This window comes from Manacus candei, unplaced genomic scaffold, assembly GCF_025592945.1.
Source record: "Manacus candei isolate 608988 ecotype Guabito, Panama unplaced genomic scaffold, ASM2559294v1 h1tg000160l, whole genome shotgun sequence".
Lineage (NCBI taxonomy): Eukaryota > Metazoa > Chordata > Aves > Passeriformes > Pipridae > Manacus > Manacus candei.
The window spans coordinates 609,159-631,296 of record NW_026138208.1 but is presented as its reverse complement, the minus strand read 5'-3'; the positions used below and the strand labels follow the sequence as shown (position 1 = coordinate 631,296).

The 22,138-nt window shown below is 34.2% G+C and overlaps 1 protein-coding gene across 3 annotated transcripts in view; it reads left to right on the top strand.

Annotated features, from left to right (window-relative positions):
* The window catches only part of CACNA2D1 (calcium voltage-gated channel auxiliary subunit alpha2delta 1), a 330,506-nt gene that overhangs the window by 190,848 nt on the left and 117,520 nt on the right, over positions 1 to 22,138 (top strand). For all 3 annotated transcript variants that reach the window (XM_051772865.1, XM_051772864.1, XM_051772863.1), the window contains exon 6: positions 17,916 to 18,047. In XM_051772865.1, the coding sequence (XP_051628825.1) occupies positions 17,916 to 18,047 (132 nt within the window). The remainder of the gene's footprint in view (positions 1 to 17,915; positions 18,048 to 22,138) is intronic.

Sequence of the window (22,138 nt, the reverse complement as noted above, 5' to 3'; positions counted from 1 at the left end):
CCATATGTTTTTTGTGGTTTTTTGTGGTCAGACACCACCAAACTGTGACAACTCTGTTTTCTGAGCCATTGTTTTTTAATCTGTGGACAAGAATATTCCTCTCTGAGGATTACCTGAGCCTACATTTCTTTGAACATCTTTTGTCACCTGACGCTTGCTTCTGATCCACACAAAGGAGATTTAAGCTGAATTATTTATTCCAACATGAAAAACTATCAGTAACCTCTGCCTTGCTGTTGTTGGAATCTTCTCCAGTTTTATATTTTTTGGTTCCCAGTAGACAGGATACCTGTCTGTGGAACCTAAAATAAACCTATTTTCCTTAGTGCTGTTTTCTGAAGACTTTTAGTGATGTTAGCGTGATTTTTGAAACTTCTGTCTCCCATTCTTTCAACTAAACATATATGTATATATCATCCTGACATCTCTCTCAAATACTGAAATTCTGTCTTAGGCAGTCTCAGAGGAATTATAGTATCATCCATCTCTTTTGAATTAGCTGCCCGTTTTTCTCCAGCTTCTGTCATTTGCAGCTGCTTGGTTTTCCTCTGTATCTTCGAGGATAGCAAATTGATACTGTTGCTTTTTACTTGCTGGTGCTTCTCTACCTTGTTTTTGTAGTTCCCTTCTTCCTCTGATTTCCAATGCATCACTTAGTTCTTTGATTTAGCTGCTCCAGTACAAGTAATTTTATGTCCAGTCTCCTTCTTCCTTCCTTCCATCACACCCACCAATTCCTGCCTTACATTAATTGTTGTTCTCGCTGACACGTCCAATCTTTAGGTTTTCTCAGCCAGGAGTTCTGCTTTCTGCATACATATATGCACATAGGTTACACATATGTAGCTTCCATCAGAAACAAATTCGGAAGAAAACCATTTTGGTGTGAGTTTTCAGTGATTGAAATGCTTATGACTTCTGTTACACTCTCTGACACTGTCCACTGTGAATGTACACAGTTGCTTCGAGAGGTGATGCCTTGTTTTATCTTCTCTACAGTGATGTGCACAGATTGTTTATGGAGAAAGAAAACTCCACTTACAGTAGCTGGAAATCCATTGGCTTAGAGGCACCAGCAATTTAAATTTATGAAAGAACAACAATTACCTTTTGTGCTTTAATGCATATGTAACAGTAATTACAACCATGTTGTAATAAATAACATACTTTGCTCTCTGCAAGTAAGCAGAAAATTGGGTAAAATAGCCTCTGGTGCTGGCTTCAGTGTAGAAATTAGTGTTTTCAGGTTCCACTATAAATGGATCATTTGAGCCATACAGAGTGCTTACTAATATGTCACATCAATGAAACTTACCTTCAAACATGATAACAGTGCTCCATTAGGAATAAAAGCAACTGAATATTTGTACGGTGGTCTACTTATCAATTTTTTTAAAAATAAATAATAAAATAGAAAAGCGTTATCTTCTTTAAATCCCATTAGGACAAGTTTTGATAGTTTGAAAATATTTGGAAAGTTTTGCTTTTGTAAAGGCTTTATAAATAAGTAAAAAAAGTCAGCTGACCTACTTGTACCATAAACCAGATGTTCGGCTTTGTCTGTGTGTGGCGTGGTTACACAATTAAGACGTTTTACGTTTTTTTTTCCTCTTATCAAAATCAGTGGGATAATTGGAAGAGCAGACACTTTTTGGTGTGAGATCAGCAAGATGTCATCCAAGAATTCTGTCAGTTTAGTAGTGTAAGAGACACTGACCAAAGTCATCACAGGATTTTTAGGATTGTCCTTCTGAGCAGGTAATGATAATATCAAAATCAACTGTTTAAATTGTTTTTAGCATTAGAAACTCTATAACGTGGAAAAAGGCAATGGAGGATCAAAATTTTGACTTCAATATGAAAATGAATATGATACCTATGAAAATGATGCAGAAGTAGAAAGCTGTTTACTTTGAAAAGACCAATATAAAAAAAATTCAAGAGAAGCTGACAAAAGAAGTGAAAGCTCTTTTTTAGAATGACTATAAAATAGAGAGGAATAGAATCTGAACTGTAAGTGAAAGATTGCTGCATGCATACGACCGATATGTAAAAAAAAAACATGTAAACTGACCAAAAAATAGATAGTTCTTGCAAAAATAAAGTTAATAGGAAAATATATACAATGAGTAAAATACAGATCATTGCACTGGAAAGATCAGGGCATATGATAATGTATATAAGAATAAAGTTATTTTAATGTGCTTGTTTATTTTATTATTATGCTTTTAATTTAAGTTGATCACTGAGATACACTGTTATTTAGTCATCTTGTGGCAAAAATATTTAGTTCTTTTTTCTTTCTTTAATAGCTTCTGCAAGTGATTACAAGTCACAAGAAGGTGCTAGGGAAGTGAAGGAACTATTTTGCTACAGAGTTTTAAAGATATTTGTTTGCATCCTTTGGAGGGGTAGTTCCAAATTCATATTCTCCACATCATCTCTTTTCAGTGGCTTGTGCTTTCTTTTTTGTGTGATTGTTTCAGCAAGTCACATATGCCGGGTTCAAGAAGTTCTGGACTCTACTTCAAGTCTGGTCTCTGTTTCTGGGGGTGGTAGACCCCATTTTCCATTTGTAGCAGTTTTTCTGCATTCATCCTCCCCCCCCCCCAGGCTTCTGTTTTACATGGCGTGGTATCTATATGGCTTTCTGATGAGCTTGTTTTCTTCTACTTCTTACTCCTGAGTAATGGTAGATATGACAGCCCTACAGAATCAGAGAGGGAGATAAATCTCTTTGCTCTCCCTTGCACTAATAAAACCCATCAAAGTCTGAATTCCAAGTTGGTGGGCTCTAATAAACCAACAGAACATTCCATCAAATGTCCCTTCTCTCCATTTTTCTGCTTAAAATGTTCAGCATAGAGTTATTTACCAGCTCTGGCAGATCCTTCACAACAATCAGGTTTCCCATACATATGGATAATCATGGTACTGCAGAATCACAGTATGGATGATGCTGGAAGGGACCTGTGGAGACCATCTAGTCCAACCCCCTTATCAAAGCAGAGTCAGCTAGAGAAGGTTGCTCAGAGCCATGCCAAGATGGGTTCTGAGTGTCTCCAAGGATGAAGGCACAGCTTTAAAAATGTGTCGTAGACAGTTCTTTCAGTTGCTTTGTTTATAAATAATTTAATTCTTTGTTTTGAAAGAATGCACTGTTTAGCAGCACTGACTAGAGAGTAGGAAACACAAAAGAAAGCTTTCTGGGCCTTGTGTGTCAGTAGAGTTGAAGAAAGTGAAGATGTTCCACATTCTTAAGGTCACAAGACAATATTGAGTAAAATTAACATGTCTTATTTTGACTCTACTATCTGCAGCTCCAGAAGTTTTTGTAATGATGCCCTAGAACTTTCCTGTTAGAAAATACAGCATAACTGTGTGTTTGGAGAGGGTTTGTTGTCTGGGCTTTTTGGAAAATAACTGTAATGACGTTATTTTCAGGAGATGTCTATCAGTTCTTTATGGCACTGGTAAGTAATTTATTTACTATTGATGTGTCAAGTTCATTTCTCTGAAGGTTAGTTTGACTTCCTACTAAAAAATACTTCAAATATCACCAATAAATGCAGATAGAGATATGGAAAAGGAAAAAAAAATGGGGTAATACAATAAGTTCTGTTGAAATCTCAATAAGGGACTGACTGTCACTGAACTAAATTCGTCTTTTATCTCCGAAGATTAGAATTGTAATGGTGCTGGGATTTCTTTGCTACTTACAAAGTTACTTGATTTATGATCTCTCATGAGGGATCTATTGGCATTTCTCATGCGTTCTGGTGGTCAAACCTTCAAAAGACAGAAATACATCTTGAGTCTTTGATTTCAGAGTTTGGGGTCATCTTAAAGTCACTAAATTGAACGAAGAGGCAGAAGACTGTTGTCATTACATAGCAGTCTGAAGAAGAGCAAACCAGAGTTTCCTGGATTAGAACGTTGCCCTGTTTTACTATGAAATATACTCTGTAGGCCTAACAAATAATAATTAAAACCTAATCATGTAATATATGCTGACATAGGAGCTGACAGTGTAGGTAGGCAGTTTTGCTATTCACACTGGAGGGGAAAAACCTTCAGTCTAGCATACCAGTATGCATTAATATCACTGAGAGTACTCTCATCACTAAATTCATATGTTTATATTACTGATGCATCTGCCGATTCAGTTTTTACTGGGAGATGCCACCAAAGAGGGCATTATTTGTAATATTTAGGGAAATACAATGCTAATTAAATCAAGGAATACAGCCACGGCATGAAAGGGTGAATTATGTCCTCATTTCAAACTCAGAAAATTCTAAAAAATATAGTGGTAAGACCTGCTATTTTTTGCATTTTTTCAGAGACAACAAACGTTACAGTTGGTTTATTTTATTTTTTTAAATTATTTTTATTTTTTTTTAAATTTTATCTTTGACACGATCTTGCTGGATGCAAACACTGAAAGCTCTAGGCAGATGAAGCAAGATGATGAGCAAAATATTAATTGCTGGAATAGCTAATGAAAGCCTAGAGTAAGGCCAAAGTAATATGCAACCTGAGGCAAAATTAAGTAGTTGCTCATCTCAGCTTTTTCCTACTCCACTGTGAGAACTTTTTTTTTGTCTCACCCATAGATTGAACTGGGTACTCACTGCTTTTATGCATATCTCTTCTGAGTATATGCACACATATATAACCATATATTTTCAAAATTATTTTTAAAATCCAGAAGACATTGAATATTTAAAATTTAGTTAGCTACAAATTATGTATACATGCCTTTTAAATATTTTTTTATGTCTTTGGTGATGGTTGATGGAAAATGGCACAAGCTATATAATTTGCCAAAATTTTCTCTTTGTTCATCTCTGCAAGTAACTTTGTTGCAGTTGATCATATGAGGTTAATGTTTTATTCCCTGTTTCCCTTCTGAATAATCAGTACTAATTTTTGAGGTAACTTCATGAAGCACTTTCTGTTTGTCTCACAAGCATTATTTTTTACTTACTATCTTGAAACGTCTCATTTGTTGTTTCCAATTATTGAGGTCCTCCAAAAAAATCTTTTTTATTTTTTGGTATCTCATTATATACCTGCACAAAACACACCTTATTTCTGCACCAGGTAAATTCTTACCCCCCTTTTCCTTGAGTTCTTCCATTTGTAGTCGATAAAGTTTCCTTCAGTTTCCAAAATTATTCCTCAGTTTGACCTGAATTCTCTGTCACAGATAACAGGGAATGAGAGGGCAGAGGTAGAGGGATGTTGAGTAGGTTTTTTTTTAGTTTTCCAAAGCCAGGAGGACTGTAGGTAATTGAAGATTATGACAGAGCTCTGCAATAGTCTGTGTCCTTGTTCTACTGCTGGTACAGTTCCTCCCTCAACCTCCTGCTCAGGTATTGACGTATTTGTCTCAATACGTCAGGTCTTAATTCTCACTGTAAAATTTTCAAGACATGAAAGATTTCTGCTCACTTGATTAGATTGTACTTAACAAAATTAAATCATAATACATTAATAATTAACTAATTAATTGTGACAAATCGAATAGCTACAGCATTTGTCTATTCCCTTGCCTTAGGGGTTATTCTCTTCTCAGCAGATGATGGATAACTCATCTGCTTTTTCGGTTTGTTGTATGTTATTGTGATGTGCGAAAATACTTTGACAGTATTTTATGCTTTGCTGTGACATAAGCTGTCAAGAAGGGGGACAAGGGAGAGATACCCAGTGATTACTCACTAAGTCATTCACCTGAAATCTCATTTTGTGAGAAAAATTGTCTTTGGTTATGACAAAAATTGTCTTTGGTTAGTCCTACAATGTTTCTTTAAATGTTGTCCCTGAAGTAAGTTTGTGGGAGTGTGTCGTACAGAACATTTGTACCTTGCCATTTTTTGGTTCTGTCTTGTAGGTAGATAACTGAAGGAATAAAATATTTTTTTTGTCCTGCAAAAAATAGAAATTTTATTTATTTATTTAAAAAAAAAAGAAATTTAATTTTTTTTATTTCCTGACTTCAAAACAAATTTTTTTTTAATTCTGCCAGTGATAGGAAGTCTGAAGATCTAAAATAAAAAAGTACTTCATATATTGACATCATAAACTGAATTTTGTTCAACAGCTCTACATACATCAGTCGATGTTCTAATTGTTGGATGATGCTCTGAAAAAATCCATGAAGTAATTTGTTTACATATGACATGAGTTTACAGCTGTAAAATGCTATCCAGATGTTGACTCATAAACAATACAGAAACCATGTACATCATAAAGCTGGTTTTGTACCATGGTGTCAGATTATGTGAAGAAATCATTCAAAAGACCTTCGAGACATTAAAGACTCTTGAAGTTTTTTACTGAATCTGACATTGACATTAAGGATAAAAAATTATTCGCGTTCCATAGTTGAGAAAGATACTTAGTAAGATTATGATACACCAAAGATTTTCCTGAAAGTCAGTATTAGAATAAAAGTTAAAAGCAGGTACATCAAATTGATTTAACAGCAACACCTTCAATATTGGTACATCAGTTTCCATAAACCAGAGTCCCGGCTCTGGTTTCTTTATTATGGGTGATGTCTCATTTTCTAAGCCATTATTATATTCATAAAACATTTAGAGGAATTGACTAAAGTAAAATTTAACTGTTGTGTAGAGTGTTCTTGCATAATTAAAGTGCCTTAATTTTGCTTTTGGACTGCTAGTTGTAATGGTGGAATGGAAATAATTATAAAATCAAGGTCACGTTTTCAGATTAGACACTGGAATAACATATCAGTAGCTTTAGTGAAAATATGTCCACTTGTAACAAGTGGGAAACTGGCCATTAGCCTACAGAATATATGTATCAAGGAAACAGTTTTTTTTCAGATGAGAAGCTCTATTGTTAAATGTGTTACTGGTTGTTTCTTTGTCCATAAAAAATATATGTTTTGTTTGTTTTCCTCTTGCTCAGGCCCATCTTGTTAAATAAATTGGGTGTTGTCTCCTTGCAGTTATAGCAGAAAATATTGCTGTAGTTGGATCCAAATACATCTACTGCTACAGATAAAACTAGGGTAATGAAAATTGTGAGGTGACGTGCTCGAGACATGATGACACTCTTGAGTATGAAGCTAAGTGTTGCCAGTTGACTGGGAACTTCTTTGTCACTGGAAAGCAAGTCGCTCTCACTCTCAGCTACCTAATTTATTTGACCACCATTGCTTCGTGAGAGCTGGATCTGTCTGTATTAGTATTTTAGTTCGGAGCAGAAATGCCCTTTAGAAGAAAACAGCTTGGCCCAAGTTACTGCAGTTGACATTGCTGAGCCATCTCAGAGAGTGGCAGCTGGATTCCCCTCCAATGCAGCTAAACCAACCCTCTTACAGTGCCCCTGGCCTGCATCTGCTGTTAATGGGCACTCAGGCTACAGCGCAGGTTAGATGGAGCAGAAAATAAAATCTCCAAATCCTGGATAATATAAATGTCACATTCCCAACAGCAACTGTACACACCTGCTTCCACTGCACTGCACTTCTGGCTGATACAGGTGAAGGCAATGAAACCAATAAGATGTTAGAAAAGCAAAGTCATGAGTTTCTCTCAAGAAATTTTCTACTGCTTTGTACAGTACTGGGGGGGGGGGGTGTGTGGTTTGTTTGGTTTTTTTCCCTGAAAGTTACATGAAAAAAAAAAAAACCACTAGGTCTTTCCTTCTAATTTTTTGAAACAGTTGTTGCAGATTGGAGCATTATTTCCCTGGAGTACATCCTGGACTAATGCAGATCATCAGAGCACAGTGGGATTTAGCTGGTGCTAAGCTGCTGTCATTCAGTTTTGCTTCCTTCATTTATCAAATATAAAAGTTAAATATGTATGGAAATGCCTATAAGAATGGGGCTGAAGTCTATTGTATTTCGCTGTGATGTGACTCCCCTGCCTTATTTTAAATACAGATTTATATTCTTATATCCTCATCCTTATCCTAGGAAATATGGTACTCTGTATCCTTATTCCCTGACTTTAGTTGAAAGTAGCTGTTTAAATTCCTTATACCATATGACTTAGGAGTTTTTTACTAATTTGATTCCAGTGGCATTTTTTCACTCTACAGAAATTGCTCCAGCTGTGTCTGTATTTTCTTAATACATTGATCTCTTCCTATTATTGAGAGTCGTCTATATAGAAGCTCTTAGAAACTCAAAGTCAGCAGCTTCTCTCATTTTAAAAACTCTGTTTATGCATATTTACTCATTCAGGAAGGATAATGGACCTTAGTTAAATATATGAGGTTAAAGTAACTAAAATTTAGTACACTTTAAGCCATTAGGGTAAATATTTATAAGAAGATAAAATTTCTTTTTAAACAGTAAGGTAGATGTAAGATAAGATGTCTTTCTTCATCTCATTTCAGTTTTCTGCAAGTTTACTGCCTTTTTCTGTTGTTTTATAATCACAAAGTAAATTAAAAACGAGGAGACCTTCAGCAAGCAAATGATTGTAAAAAAACTATTCCTGTCTGGACATTGTAGAACAAAGAGTTACTATACTGAGTGATTTAAGCAATGAATAGAGAAAATTCAGATGAATCCTAAGAGACTACTCATGACATGGAAGCAGACAAAAACAGCTACAAAGAAGCTTAATTTTATTGCATTCTCAAAGGTCCTTTTGAGTTTTATATTATTTCAAAGGCATTTTGAGTCTTATGAAGTGATTTATAAGGATTTTTTTTCCTTTTGCTTAAAAAATCTAAAGCAATAAGTCTCAACTCCTAATATTATGATCTGCTTATTGCATTGGACTGCCAAAATACTATGTAAAGAGAGAGTGGCTGAACACTGCAGGGTTATAGTGTTCTGAAAATGAAGGATGAAATCAGTTCCCTGGGCAGTAAAATTTTTGTCATTAACGTCAGGGAGGCCAGGATTCACGCCAAGAATGAAACTCGGCTTGGCGTCTCAGAACAGGACTGTTCTGGGAACAATCTGTGAGTCTGTATATCCTTCCTCATAGATTAAATGCTATAGATGAAATAAAAATATTTTTCCTCTTGTAAAGATACAGGGAAAGTCTTTAAAGAAAGAAATAGCAATGTCTTCATAGAGAAAAGAACCTCTGTTTATACAGGCGGCAAGCTTTCAACTTTCACATTTCTACTCCCCCACAGCCCTATGATCTTTAAGAGAGAGGAGTTTTATTTATGTTCCTTCTATATAATCTGGAAAACAACACCAAATTGCAGTTAATTAACAATTGATATATAATACCTATGATGTTGCTAGGCCAAAGAAAAATAATTTCTATTCTGATTTTATGTTCCGCCTATAAGGCAGGATAACACAGTTGCACATGGTACAGATGTTTCACCTGTAGGAGAGAGGAGACTTTTTCCTTGGGTAGTTGAATTTCAGAAAATATCAATCCACTTCCTCTTTGGACCAACCTTTGGCCAAAAACAATGACCAAAAAAAACTATAAAAGGAATTTTTGTGGAAATTTCATTATTTGTAATTCAAAAGACTCATCCATGAGATGGTTGGAATATTGACAAGGAGCAGGAGCTGTCACCAGCTCAGGTGATAAAACAGCTGCCTCATCATCATTTTTCTCACATTTCCTGCTTGTGTATTGTATTTCCCCTCACGCACACTTGGTGTGTCTTGGATTTCTATTGCCAGAAATATATTTAGATAGATTTAACCAGTCTTCTATTCCTTAATATTTAATTTATAGGGGGATTAGATTAAAATTCCTTAATCAAATGCACTATATTACTTCAGTATTTCTTAAAATATGTGTGTTTTCCATGTATTATTTATATAATCTACATAAAATATTTTATAATATGAAATTATTAATAATTAATAAAATATTTTATGTATGCAGCATGCATATGTATGTGCTCATTTATAAATATATCTACATGTAATATAAATATTCATAGTTTATTTGAAAACATTTAATACTCATTAATTAAAGATTAATAGGAACATTGGGTTTACTCCCAATTCTTGTGCTACCATTAACTCTGTATAAAAGTGCATTGTTTGTGTTTACTAAATTTAAGCTTCTAAATAGACCTTTTCTTTATTTGTAACAGTGGGTGATCTATCAGAGCAGAGCAGCTCCAAATCCAGTTCTTAATCTAACTAGACCATGTCATTCTGTTCATAAACCAGTCAAGCTCCATCCTAAAAGCTCTGGGCTCCTTGCTGGTGTCTCCTAGTAGAAGACCATTCTAGGACCTTCTGCTCTAGAAGAGATCTTCTAATTCCCTGCTCTTATTTATTCATAAATAGTTTATACCTATTTGTTATTGGGCTAGTGCCATCCTTACTCTTACATACTTTTTCAGGGGTGGGATTGCTTTCTGACTGACTCATTCTTTTAGGTTGTGTTACTGAACCTCTCTCTGCTTTCAGAAGACAGATTTTCTGTTCTTCACAGCTCTCTTTCTGTACATTTTCAGCACTTTGTCCACCTGCTGTTCATCTCCTTGGCATAATGGAAAAAACAACTTACAGAATGTGTCAAGTGATCTTTGTTTTATTTTACTAACGTATTTCTATTTTTCCTGGAGGTGTGTATGCTTTCCAGTTTGCCTTGGCTGGGGAGAGGATAGGAGGGAATGTTGTTGATGGACATTATGCACTTTGTAAGAAAAATTTTAAGAATTTTTATTAGACAATCTACATAAAACCAGCATGGGATAGCATCCATTTCTGCAATAACTGTTTTCAGACTACAATAAATATGAAATATAATGGAAAAGAGCAAAATAGTTAAAAAAAAAGCAGAAAGCATGAGGTAAAAGAGAATATTTTTGTGTTAGTTGTTGTGTTCCTAGTCCTTTTTCTTCTCACTTAACACATCTATTTCTTAGGATTTACTGATCTTGTAAGGTTGTCTAGTGATTAGAAAATTATTGAAATGGTGGTACTCTGGCAAACTGAAGACAGAGTTTAATAAATTATACCACAACAGCATTTTCTGAAAGTCTTTTGATTGGTTTTGTTTGGTTTCGTTAACACCTAATTAATTTTTTTATAGAGAGAAGTCTTCATTAAAGATCAAGCATATCTCTATAGTAAGTTTAATTTGAGTGTCACTATGATATCCTTTGAAATGCTAACAAAAATTAGAGCAAAGTGAAGGAAGATGAGTTAATATGTGAAATACAGCCATACTTTTTAAGTAGGTGTTTTTTGGTATTTAATTGCAGATATTTCCATAAAAATAAAACGTACTCATCTCTTTGGGGGTTTTTTGTGGCTTCGTTTTTGGTTTTTTGGTTTTGTTTTTTTTTAAAGAAGGAATTATTTCCAAATACAGGCCTTGCTTTGAACTAATCTGTAAAACCAGTAATAAAAAGTCTAACAATAAAATAATAATAAAGATTCAGCATGTGTTGTAATTTAAAAAAAATTATTCTGTTTTTCATTTTACTTAGATTCTTACACTGTGTGTAGCCTTACAAAATCTGAAAAGTCCTCTAGAACCACTCTAATCAACAGTATCTTTCATGTTTTTTTCTTGCCATCTTCCCAGAAAATAGCCCTACAGTACTGTATGGTTGTTTACATCAGATATTAGTTCATTCTGGAATATATCCTGGTATATTTTGATATAAGAGGAAGCAAGGCAACATCGTGTAAGATGTACAGAAATGCTGTTATCAGCAATGGGTTGCAGTACATACAATGAGCATCGTTTTTTGTAGAGATAAACAACTTGTTGAAAGATTACGGGTGTGTAGTGAAGAGTCTGTTACTCTGCATTGTACTGACTCTTCTTTTGTTGAGCTATAATAGAAGCTTAATTCCATCTTCTGTTCTTGACATTTTTATTCTCATTTCCTTCTCCTGGGCGTTACTTATTTTAATGAGATTTTACTGTGCTTCTCTAGCTATCAGCATGTGGCAGCTAAGCCAGGCAGCAGACAACGTATGGCATTGCCAATTAATTTACTTGATTTGACACAGACACAACAGTATTCAAGACTTCAGTGACTTCTCCAGAGAATTATTTATAGAAGTGTCTGGGACATAATGTCAAATAACTAATGGGGAGTGGAGAAATTGTTCATTTCAAGAAAAAAAAGTACATGACATTTTATCATTTCTGGTTTTAATTGCAAGTGTAAAATATTTATAGAACTTGAAATAATTTCACTTAACTATTGCTTCATATGCTAAAAATTGCATTTTAATTCTTTGGTTTTATGCACCATTAAATGCATGTTACCTGAACAGTTCTGATTATCTAGTAAGTTTAAATTATGTTATACTAAGAAATAGAAATGCTGCTTTCAAAGCAAGATTTTGTAACTAATTTGAAGATATGCAATATGTACAAGATCCAGCAGAGCATCTTGCAAAGTAACACCCTATCCATTTGGAAATGCCATTATGTAATAGCTATTGTTAAATTTTAAGGCTTATTTTTGCTTTTCCTCCCTTGCTTTGAATGAAAAACAGTACTTTTCCTTTACATTTATGTAATCTTGTTGTGATAAAAATTAACAGAATCTAAATGAGAGGTTGGATAAAACATTCTCCAGTTCCCTTAGCTTTCAAAATTTTCCTATTACTCTCTTTAACTGGTTCCTAATAATCTGTGATTTTTTTTTTGAATGACTGTTTTGAGTTGAACTCTTTCCTATGGTTTTCTCTGGAAAACCTAAATATCTAAATTCGAGTTTCTGCGGCCACATCAAGGAGCAGTGACCTTTGAGACAATGTTCACTTTGGAACAACTATAATCTTTCCTTTGCTCTGGTATTTTAGCTTTCCATGAAAGAAGTGTTTGGCTTAAAACATGCAACAAAATTTGAAGGGTCAAAGTTCAAGTTAGTACTGGAATAATTCTTCAAATTACTATATTTGAGAATTATGTAGGAAATGCATATGTATGTCTGTATATACACATGTATATATATATATATATATATACATATACACATACATATATATAAGCCAGTGTAAAAATCTAATTAAAAGTACCTTAAAATAAAAAGTGCATCCTTTCTTAGTCTGATGAAAGAGAAGATGGGGATACAACATTCCAGTGACAGTTGAAAGTGAGTAAAAATCTGTGTAATTTAACATAAACTGGAAGGAATGTAATCTTTAAAAAAATTACTGAAACACACGAGTCGTAAAGAAGACTACTTTATACCTTCAGTAGATTTTCTCTGTTGTCTAATAAGCATGGCTACAGGTGGAAACGTCTGTGTCTGCACACACATATGCAAAAATATACACTTGCAAAAGTATTATCCCTCTGTGCTCACTTTTAAATACCATAATATTTGATGGTGAATGTATATTTAATTCATAACAATAACTACTCAGTGTTATCTTTAAAGAAATCAATGAGTCAACTTCATTAAGCAGAATATGGACGGTAATACATTCCACACATTAAAAGAAGATTAATGAACTGCTGAGGAGCTCCCTTCTGTTTTCCCCAGTGTATGTGTAGCTACTGCAACAGGGAACAGCAGCTCTCATATTTTCAGATATAGGAAATAGCTTTCAGGCTTTTCAAATAAAGTTGTATTCTGTCTTGTATGCAGGCCAGGGCCTATACATTGAATAAATCATCAGAAGTGTATTCCAGTTCTTTTAAAGAGAGCACAGTAGTGCTCTCTATTTTTTATTGATTGCATTTTGCAGGGGAAAATTGAATCCATTTCTTGTCAAGGCCCCTAAACCTCATATCATAAAGAAGAAAGAAAAGGAAAAGATGGATGAAGTTCAGTGGAATTAGCCAGAAAGAATGATGTTTCCTATTGTGTGATGATAAATTTTATTTTTTCATCTTGCCTGTATCAAGTGATAGGTAGCAGCTGAAGTACTTTGAAGTAATAATCTTCAAAGACTTCTTTTACCAGAATTGAAAATAAGTTTATTGGAGAGTTATCTCCAACTAGATTTTCTGCCAATTATCAGTCAAAGGCTCTTTCCTGTATAAAAGTTAACTCAATAGAAAGGCAAGTGTATGTACAGTATCTCAGTATGTGTGCTATAGCACCTTTAAACATTTTATTTTAGTAAAATGCATTTTTTTAATAACAGAAAATAAATTCTCATTAAATTCATGAAGTCAATATAAATTATCTTTCAAATTAGGATATTCTAACAGATGCTATGGTCTCTCCTATGAGCTAATGAAAGTAGCACTGCATTGATTTTTATGTGCAAATTAAGAATCAGGATATTTTATAAGGAACCATTTGAAGAATATTTTTGTGCTGATTATGGCTGGTTTTGCTTTATTTTCTTTGAAAGTTTCAAATCCATTTCTGTAGGCTTTAAACCAGAACTCAGAGGTATTGGCTGAAATTGCCAATTACCAGACGTATTGCATTCAAATTAAAAAAAAAAAAAAAAAAAAAAAAAAAAGAGGATTTGATTTATAGCTGGCTTTTTGAAGTGCAGGGTGTGTGTTTTAGCAGAAGGAAAACATTAATAGAACTTGTGGGAAAACACTTAGAAAAATAAATTATTAAAACTGAAATTCCCAGCACCCTTTTCCTCATTTACTGATTAATGGATTAGTTAACACAAATGTGGATACATTCGTTATCAAGTATACTTTAAGATAGAATGAATAAAAAACCCCAAAACGACAACAAAAAAAAACCTGAATGAAGGGAGCTACTTTGAATTGCAAATCGCAAATTGCTGCAGGAATGATTGTTTTAATGATCATGCGATCAGCTATTTGTGTATCAGTCCCACCAAATAAACTCTGTCTTTGTTCTAAGTACAAATTTTTAATGAGAAAGTGAATTAAGAGGAAGGTGATATATGTTGAACCTTACATGTGTGCTGTTATATATAGTTTGTTAGTGAAATGAGACTCAGGCACTTACTGCAAATTTCTGGAGTTCAGGAAGATCTGTTTCTGCAGTGTCTGAGAACAGATATATTACATACTGTTATCAGCCTTTTCTCAGATTTATTTCATCTTACTTCTGTTAAGATGTTCTGTTCTTTTGCTTTTCTTGCATTCCAAATAATTTATTTTTTTTTAATTCCAGCATCATGTGTTGGATTGTTTGCGGGGTTTTTTTTCCCTTACTACAAGCTCTTGGATTTTTTGAGTCTGTTGCAATTGTCTCTGGGAGAAAGTTATAGAGGAGGAGGACGGGGAAAGTGGGACATAAATAATATTATAAAACTCTTGACTCTTGACTATAAAACGTCACTTGCCCACAAATATTGTAAACAAGGTCTAGTAATCTTTATCTCTTACTTTATAGCTAATCTCAACAAGTCTAATAAATTGCTGAAATTTTCAATTTCAATATATAGATTAAGACATTCAGTATTTATTTATTTTACTGTTTATAGATTGTCTCCTTAATGTCTCTTTTTTTTATATGTGTGTATTTTAGGTATATACTTCTGTATGTATGACTCTGTGTGTACAGAGGTGTCTGTAACATAGGTTCAGATATATACATTCATATATATTTTTGCAACACATTTTGGGTGATATTGCACAGACACTCTGCAACAGTATTCTTAAATGTATAGTAAGATCTTTAATATATCTTCAGTGGACATAGTTTATTCATTAATAAGCTTGCAGCTTGAGGGAAATCCTCTTTTTAGAAATATTGAATCACATTTTGTATGAGATTTTTTTTTTTCCATGGAATGCACAGTCACCAATTTAGAAAAGCATTTATTGGCATGATTAACTTTAAATTTAAAAAAAAAAGAATTTTTCAAGGGTATCAGTGTCCTGACCAGAGTCATAAAGTCAATGATAGATCTGGGGACAGAATCTGCAGCAGTTTGAACTCATGTCACAAGACCAAAGAAATACACTGATTTATGCTGTTATGGGGCTTGGGAATTCATAGTGAACCCTGAAACATAAATGCTTTTCAATGAGCAAAGAGGTAACAATTAATGTCTCCCATGTGCCTTAACTAAGTGTCCTGAGCTACAGTGCTCATAGGCTTCCAGTGGGCCAAGTACTCTGTCCATTGGATAGGGAAACAGTAACATGAAAAGAAATAAAAGCTGAAAATTTCTTATCTAAGTAAATGACAGAGCTTCTAATGACTTCATGGAGCCACCTCTGGAAATAAGATCTAACACAAAGTCAAGTTTAGAAAGTCTGTACATAATGCTTAATTACACAGCAGGTCAAACAGGATCTAAAAAAGATAAGAACCATCTTAAAATTATAATTAACATCTCATGGTGCCTCAGGGAATTGTTTTTCTTTCTTAAGTAAATGTATATTTATTTATAATTATCTAATTGACAAAGAGACAGGTATATAGTACAAGCTTATTGCTTACAGGAAATCTCAAGAGTTGGAAATTTAATTTGATATTGCTATAAAAAGCTGTCTCTTGAGAGAGTAATACCTTAAAACTACTTAAAAAAAAACCCAAACCTTTCTGCAAAACACATGGTGTAGCAATTTTCTCCTTAACCTTTAAAAACAAGCCTATAAAATTTAATGCTGTGATCTCATTTCTTTAGTACCTGTTAACAGCCTCACTTTGTAAGTGGGCTGTCAACTCTTAACTTTAATTCCATCCTTATTGTTTCTTTTTTTCCCTGGTAGCAGGGGGATAGAAAGTAGACCTACATACCAAATTTTGCACAGTGATGCCACTCAGGCCCCAGCTGCTTTTATTTCAGCTTGACTTGCCCATTTGCAAGAGAAGGAAATACACAGATATTTCCTGTGTGCAATACCATAGTGTGAGCAGGATCTGCATGAGTGTTAACTTTCATAGGATTTATATCTACATCTTTAACTATTTCCAAAAGGTTTTTTTTTTTCTCCCTTCTAGGTCCCTTTCCACTCTTGGCTTGCTGATCTAGGTGTTTCAATTTAAGAAACGTTACTTAAGGCAATGCAAAAGAAAAAGTTAGTGACTAAACCAACAAAAAGCCTTTGCTTTTCATACTTAGCTGTATATTTGCTATTGCCTAAAATTATTATGATTTTTTGGGAAGGAAATTAAATAAATATTTACAACTGATTAAATGAGGTGAAAAACATGATTTATCATATCGTAAGATGTTTTGTATCACAATAAAATTTCTGACTATAGCCCATGGACAATTACTGTAGCAGTGTTCATCAATTTTAAAGTTTCCCAATGCATTTCTTTCTTAAAAAGTCATAGAACATATTAATATACCATATATTTGGTAGATTATATAAACTATTTGATGGATTATAACAAGCATTGGAACAGGACAACTCTATGAATGTAAGTTTCTGTGTAACTGGCCACACAGTGTTTAACTGAAACATGAATTTCCTTGCACTTCAAGTTCTTTATGGAACTGACCCAACTCATAAAGGTTATCTTACTGTAAGGGCCCACACCTATGAATTAAGATCTGCTTAACATGTGATAATGAGCACTACTGTGTATGCAGCCTCACCTTAGTATTACAATCCAAATAACTCATCAATGTCTTTTTCCCATGTAATCCTTTACAGCATCCATTTGGAAAGGGACATCTTTGTTACCCTTATGAGAGGTATATACCTACTTTTGTCAACGTCATTCTAGTTGTTCTTATTGCAGTGTGCTGTAATTAGTAAGAATCAACTTTATATGCTTGCGTATTTCTATAAATGATCTTTTATGATCTTTATCCCTATGATTGGGAAGTGCAACCAGAGTGACATCTTAGAAACAAAGTATTTGTAGAAGATATTGGCTGTGCAAATAATTCAAGAATCACTGCATACAAATAATGCAATGGGAAGAAAGCAGCATGAGGAATTTAAAGAAAATTCCCAAGGAAAGGAAGTGTGTTTCTTTAAATTTATTTTCTGTGTTAGTTAAATGTAATTGCTTTCTGCAATAGTCCAGTTTTCTTTTTGGAGTCATTGCTTCTTGTGCTAGGAAGTGACTTTCTAATAACAAATATGTTTTGTCTTTGGCAGCAACCATAGTGTTAAATGAACTCAACTGGACGGCAGCATTGGATGATGTGTTCAAGAGGAACAGAGAAGAAGACCCCACTTTACTATGGCAGGTTTTTGGCAGTGCAACTGGCCTCGCAAGGTATTACCCAGGTAACTGAAGTCACCTTAACAACTGTCCTATGCCATATATTGTCCTAAAAATATTCTAAATTATTTACAAACAATAAAACATAACTAAGAATTGCTTTCTTACATAGATGCAGTTTCTGTATGTCAGAATTAACTTAAGGACTTTGAAATTAATCTAGCATAAAGCTAGCGTGAGGGGGAAGAAACTGGGAGTGAGATATGTAACTATATTCTTTTTCAGTAAGAGGAAGAGAAGATTATGTCCTTTGAAACACTGAAGAGTCAAATTTTATTTTTGTATTGTTTCCATATGTTGTGTAAATAATCAGTTGAATATTTGCCAGTGAGATTTTTGCACCTTTTTAGCTTTGAAAATAGGGACCCGGGGACTAGGCATTTTCATCATATGTGATGAAAATATGAATGCACCGTTCTATGTTTATGTCCCTCAAAATCCGTGATCTCTGACATGTTCATCTTTGGTGGTAGAGCTAAGGTCAATGAATGCAACTTGATTTCTTCAACCAACATCTGTTCCACCTGTCAAAGAATCTCATCACTGGATCACATGAATTAATTTAAATAGATGCATATTTTACTTAATTTCAGTCATCAGTAGCCCTAATTTGATTTTGGTTGTGTGATAACTAATGGAAAGACTTAGCCTATGTATGTTTTATGTCAAGGCCTCTGCTGCTGCTGTTCTTGTTAAGTGACGCTGTTATCAATGACAGTCCACTATATGCAAGACAATTGTGTGCACCATCTTGACTCATGCCTACAACTGCCTAGGGAAGAATTTTGAGATCCTTTCTCTTCTGTATATACAAGATTGTTTGTGTTTCTGAAGGTGAAGGGGATTATTCTAAAGCTGTTACTGTATCATTAGCACAACTGCTAGCACAGGCAGAGAGACTGCCTCAGGCTATTTTACATGAACAATATTTCATAGCACTCGAATCCTGTTTGTTTTGTCATGCTGGATGATCATGAAATAAATACAGTGAGATTTTGTTGCAGAAAAAAATAATATTGAAAATGATAATTTCATATTTCTTTTGTTTTCCAAGTGTTCTGTTTCAATGCTTTTCAGATCTCTTAGTGCTGTATTTGGGGTCAGCATTTGTCACTGCTTGCTATGTGATGTTTTTCAAGTGTTGAAAAAGAAGTTTCTTAAATACATCTCTGTGCCAATCTCTAGGAAATTAATTTTCAAGTGTAAGATTACCTCATAGATTGAAAAATATATTCTTATGTCTAGCTAACCTGTCTACTTCAGTTCAACAACACAACACAGGAGCATCAGAATCTCTATGTATTCTTCCTTAGAGAACCTCTATAAAATGGGAGAAGCTTGTTTTCCCTGTTTTGCGGATGAATATGTTGCTTGTAGATATTCCACCTAAACATAAATTTAAATTTTGTATAAAACTCAGATCCTTACACATCCTGCTTATTGCACAGCTAGTTATTTGAGTGTTTTTTACCAGTCCAGTCCTGTCAGAATATGACTTCATAAATTTCTGAGTAATTCCCCAGTTCTTAAGTTCTACACACACAGACAAGCGTAGATCATTCTGATACTCCTTAGTTTATATAGTGTGTTGTTTTGTGCAGCTGCTTCCCAATTTCTTCCATTTGTTGGTTGAACTTTGATACAGTGAATATTCTGAGTTGGAAGTACCCACGAGGATTATCGAGTCCAACTCTTATGCGAATGGCCAGTGTGGGGATTGAACCCACAACCCTGGTGTTGTTAACACTGTGCTCTAACCAACTGAGCTAATTTCAGGGTCAACCCTCTGTGTTAGATTTTTAGAGTAGGTCTTTATGCAATGTTGTCTATGTTTCTCTTTTTGTAAACTCTTTTTTTTTTTTTGCTCTTTGTTGACACAGAGAAATGTTCTGGAAATTAATTCAAGTTTCATATACTAAAATTCTAAATACTTTTCACGTTTTCATAATACTAAATGATATTATAAATTGTAAAACATTGCTTTATTATATTGGCCCCATGGTAAGCCTTCTTCAAAGTGATGAATTTTTCCATGGTGATGATATTTGTAAAAGAATTTGGAAATATCAAAAGCCAAAATTAAAATGCATAGATTAGTCTGCTCATTATTATCTGAAACATATCCATCCTGTCCTACCTATGAAAAAAATGTTTTTTCATACCTCTAAGCTCACAGTTTTTGTGGACTAATGTTTGGTGATATCCCACTGCCTTAAGTCATGGGCTAGATGTCTGTCCTAAGGAGGCCCCTGGGCTGTCTTGGTCCCCATAGTAACCAGCAGCATGAAGGGATCTTTCTGGGAGCAACCCCATGGGTGGAAAGTATGTGTGACATACTTGTTTGTATTTTATATATCTCATTGCTTCCTGTCTATATTCTATTTTTGTACTGTTGTACACTCCTCTAGCATAACGTACATGATTACATATGATTTTTCAGCTGTGCTTTATCTGTCTCTTTAGTAAATTTGAGTTTCCTTGTCTCTATCAAGAGGACAAGACAGCTTCCTTCTGACTATCACCTAGGCTGACATATCTGGCAGTTTCTTCCCTCAGACCTTGTTATTTATACACTATAATAAATGGTATTAGGCTTAAATACAATAGTAATTAAATGCAATGGAATAAGAATAGGAAACTATTTTACTAAAATAGCTAACAGCATTGGGTAGAGGAAATAATGGTACCAAAATATTGGCTTCCTTTAATGATACAATTAGTCCCATCAAATGTTCTGTATGCAAAATGTCATTTCTTACTGAGTAAAAAAACTCATTGTAAGTGATGTTGCCTTTGTTCTGTTTTCAAGATGAAGAAAGTATGTAGTCTAGGCAGGCAAAACAGATGTAGGAAGATATATTGACGCACATACAAAGTATTAGAAATATACACATTAACACACATATATGTTCATATTTGCAGTGATGGCAGAACCAGTGCCAGGCAAGTTTTACTTACAAGATGCCCCAATGGAAACTTTAGAGACTGCATCAAGGTCAACTGTTTCTTTGTAGGTTAATGCATTACTTCATTTTATTTATTAACTATTTTTCCCTAGAATTTAATCAGTTCAGCTCTCATTATCAAACATCAAGACACACATGACAGAGAAGAGCCAAAGATTTAAGATTCCTCCATGGGCCTCAAACATTTTTTTTTTCACCACTTCTGGTTGGTGTTTTAATCAACTTGATTTTAGGAGTCAGTATGAGTTTACTCATACTGCACTTTTTCTTCCTTAAGTTATTTATGAAAGCGTGTCTTACCTAAAATGTTTTTAAATATTAGGTTACTTAGTATCAACATTTTCATTAGTTTCAATGGCAGCATATTTGTGAAGAGAAGTGGTAAGCTCTGTTACTGTACTGGCAACCATCCATTTTGATATGAAGACACCAAGAGCAATTTTGAGATTTCTATTATATATTCTATGAGCTCTGAGCACCTCAAGAGTAAGTAAACAGAACTTTAATAAATGAACTCAAGAGAATAAGCTTATAAAGTGAATGGAACTTTTAAGAAGGATGTAATATATGCTCATTCTTATGTTTAAAGTTATATATCACAAATTGGTGTTTCATTCAAGAGATGATTTCAGCATTTTAAGAATTCATTGTCCTTTTTACATACATTTATGGAGTAGTATCAGAATCAAGACAGGAACCTCTATCTTTATGTGATAAAGATACTGATAAAATCCTTAGTTTAAAAGGGAAGTGTAAAAGAGGAAGGACAGATGACCTGGAGGGAATATAGAGGCACTGTCCAAGGATGTAGAAACATGGTTAGAAAAGCCAAAGCCCATTTGGAGTTGAGTCTGGTGAGAGATATGAATTACAAGGAAGAGCTTCTACAGAAACATCAGCAACAAAAGGACTAAGGAAACTATGGACTTGCTGCAGAATGTGGGCCTGCTGCTCCATGGCAGGGCTGGTGACTTGTTGACAAAAAGTATGGAAAAGGTTGAGGTACTCATTATCTTCTTTACCTCAGTCCTTACTTGTAAGACCAGCCCTCACTAATCACAAGCCTGGGGCAATCATAATTTGCTTCACTCTTGTGACCAGCGACAGGACTTGAGGAAATGGCATAAAAT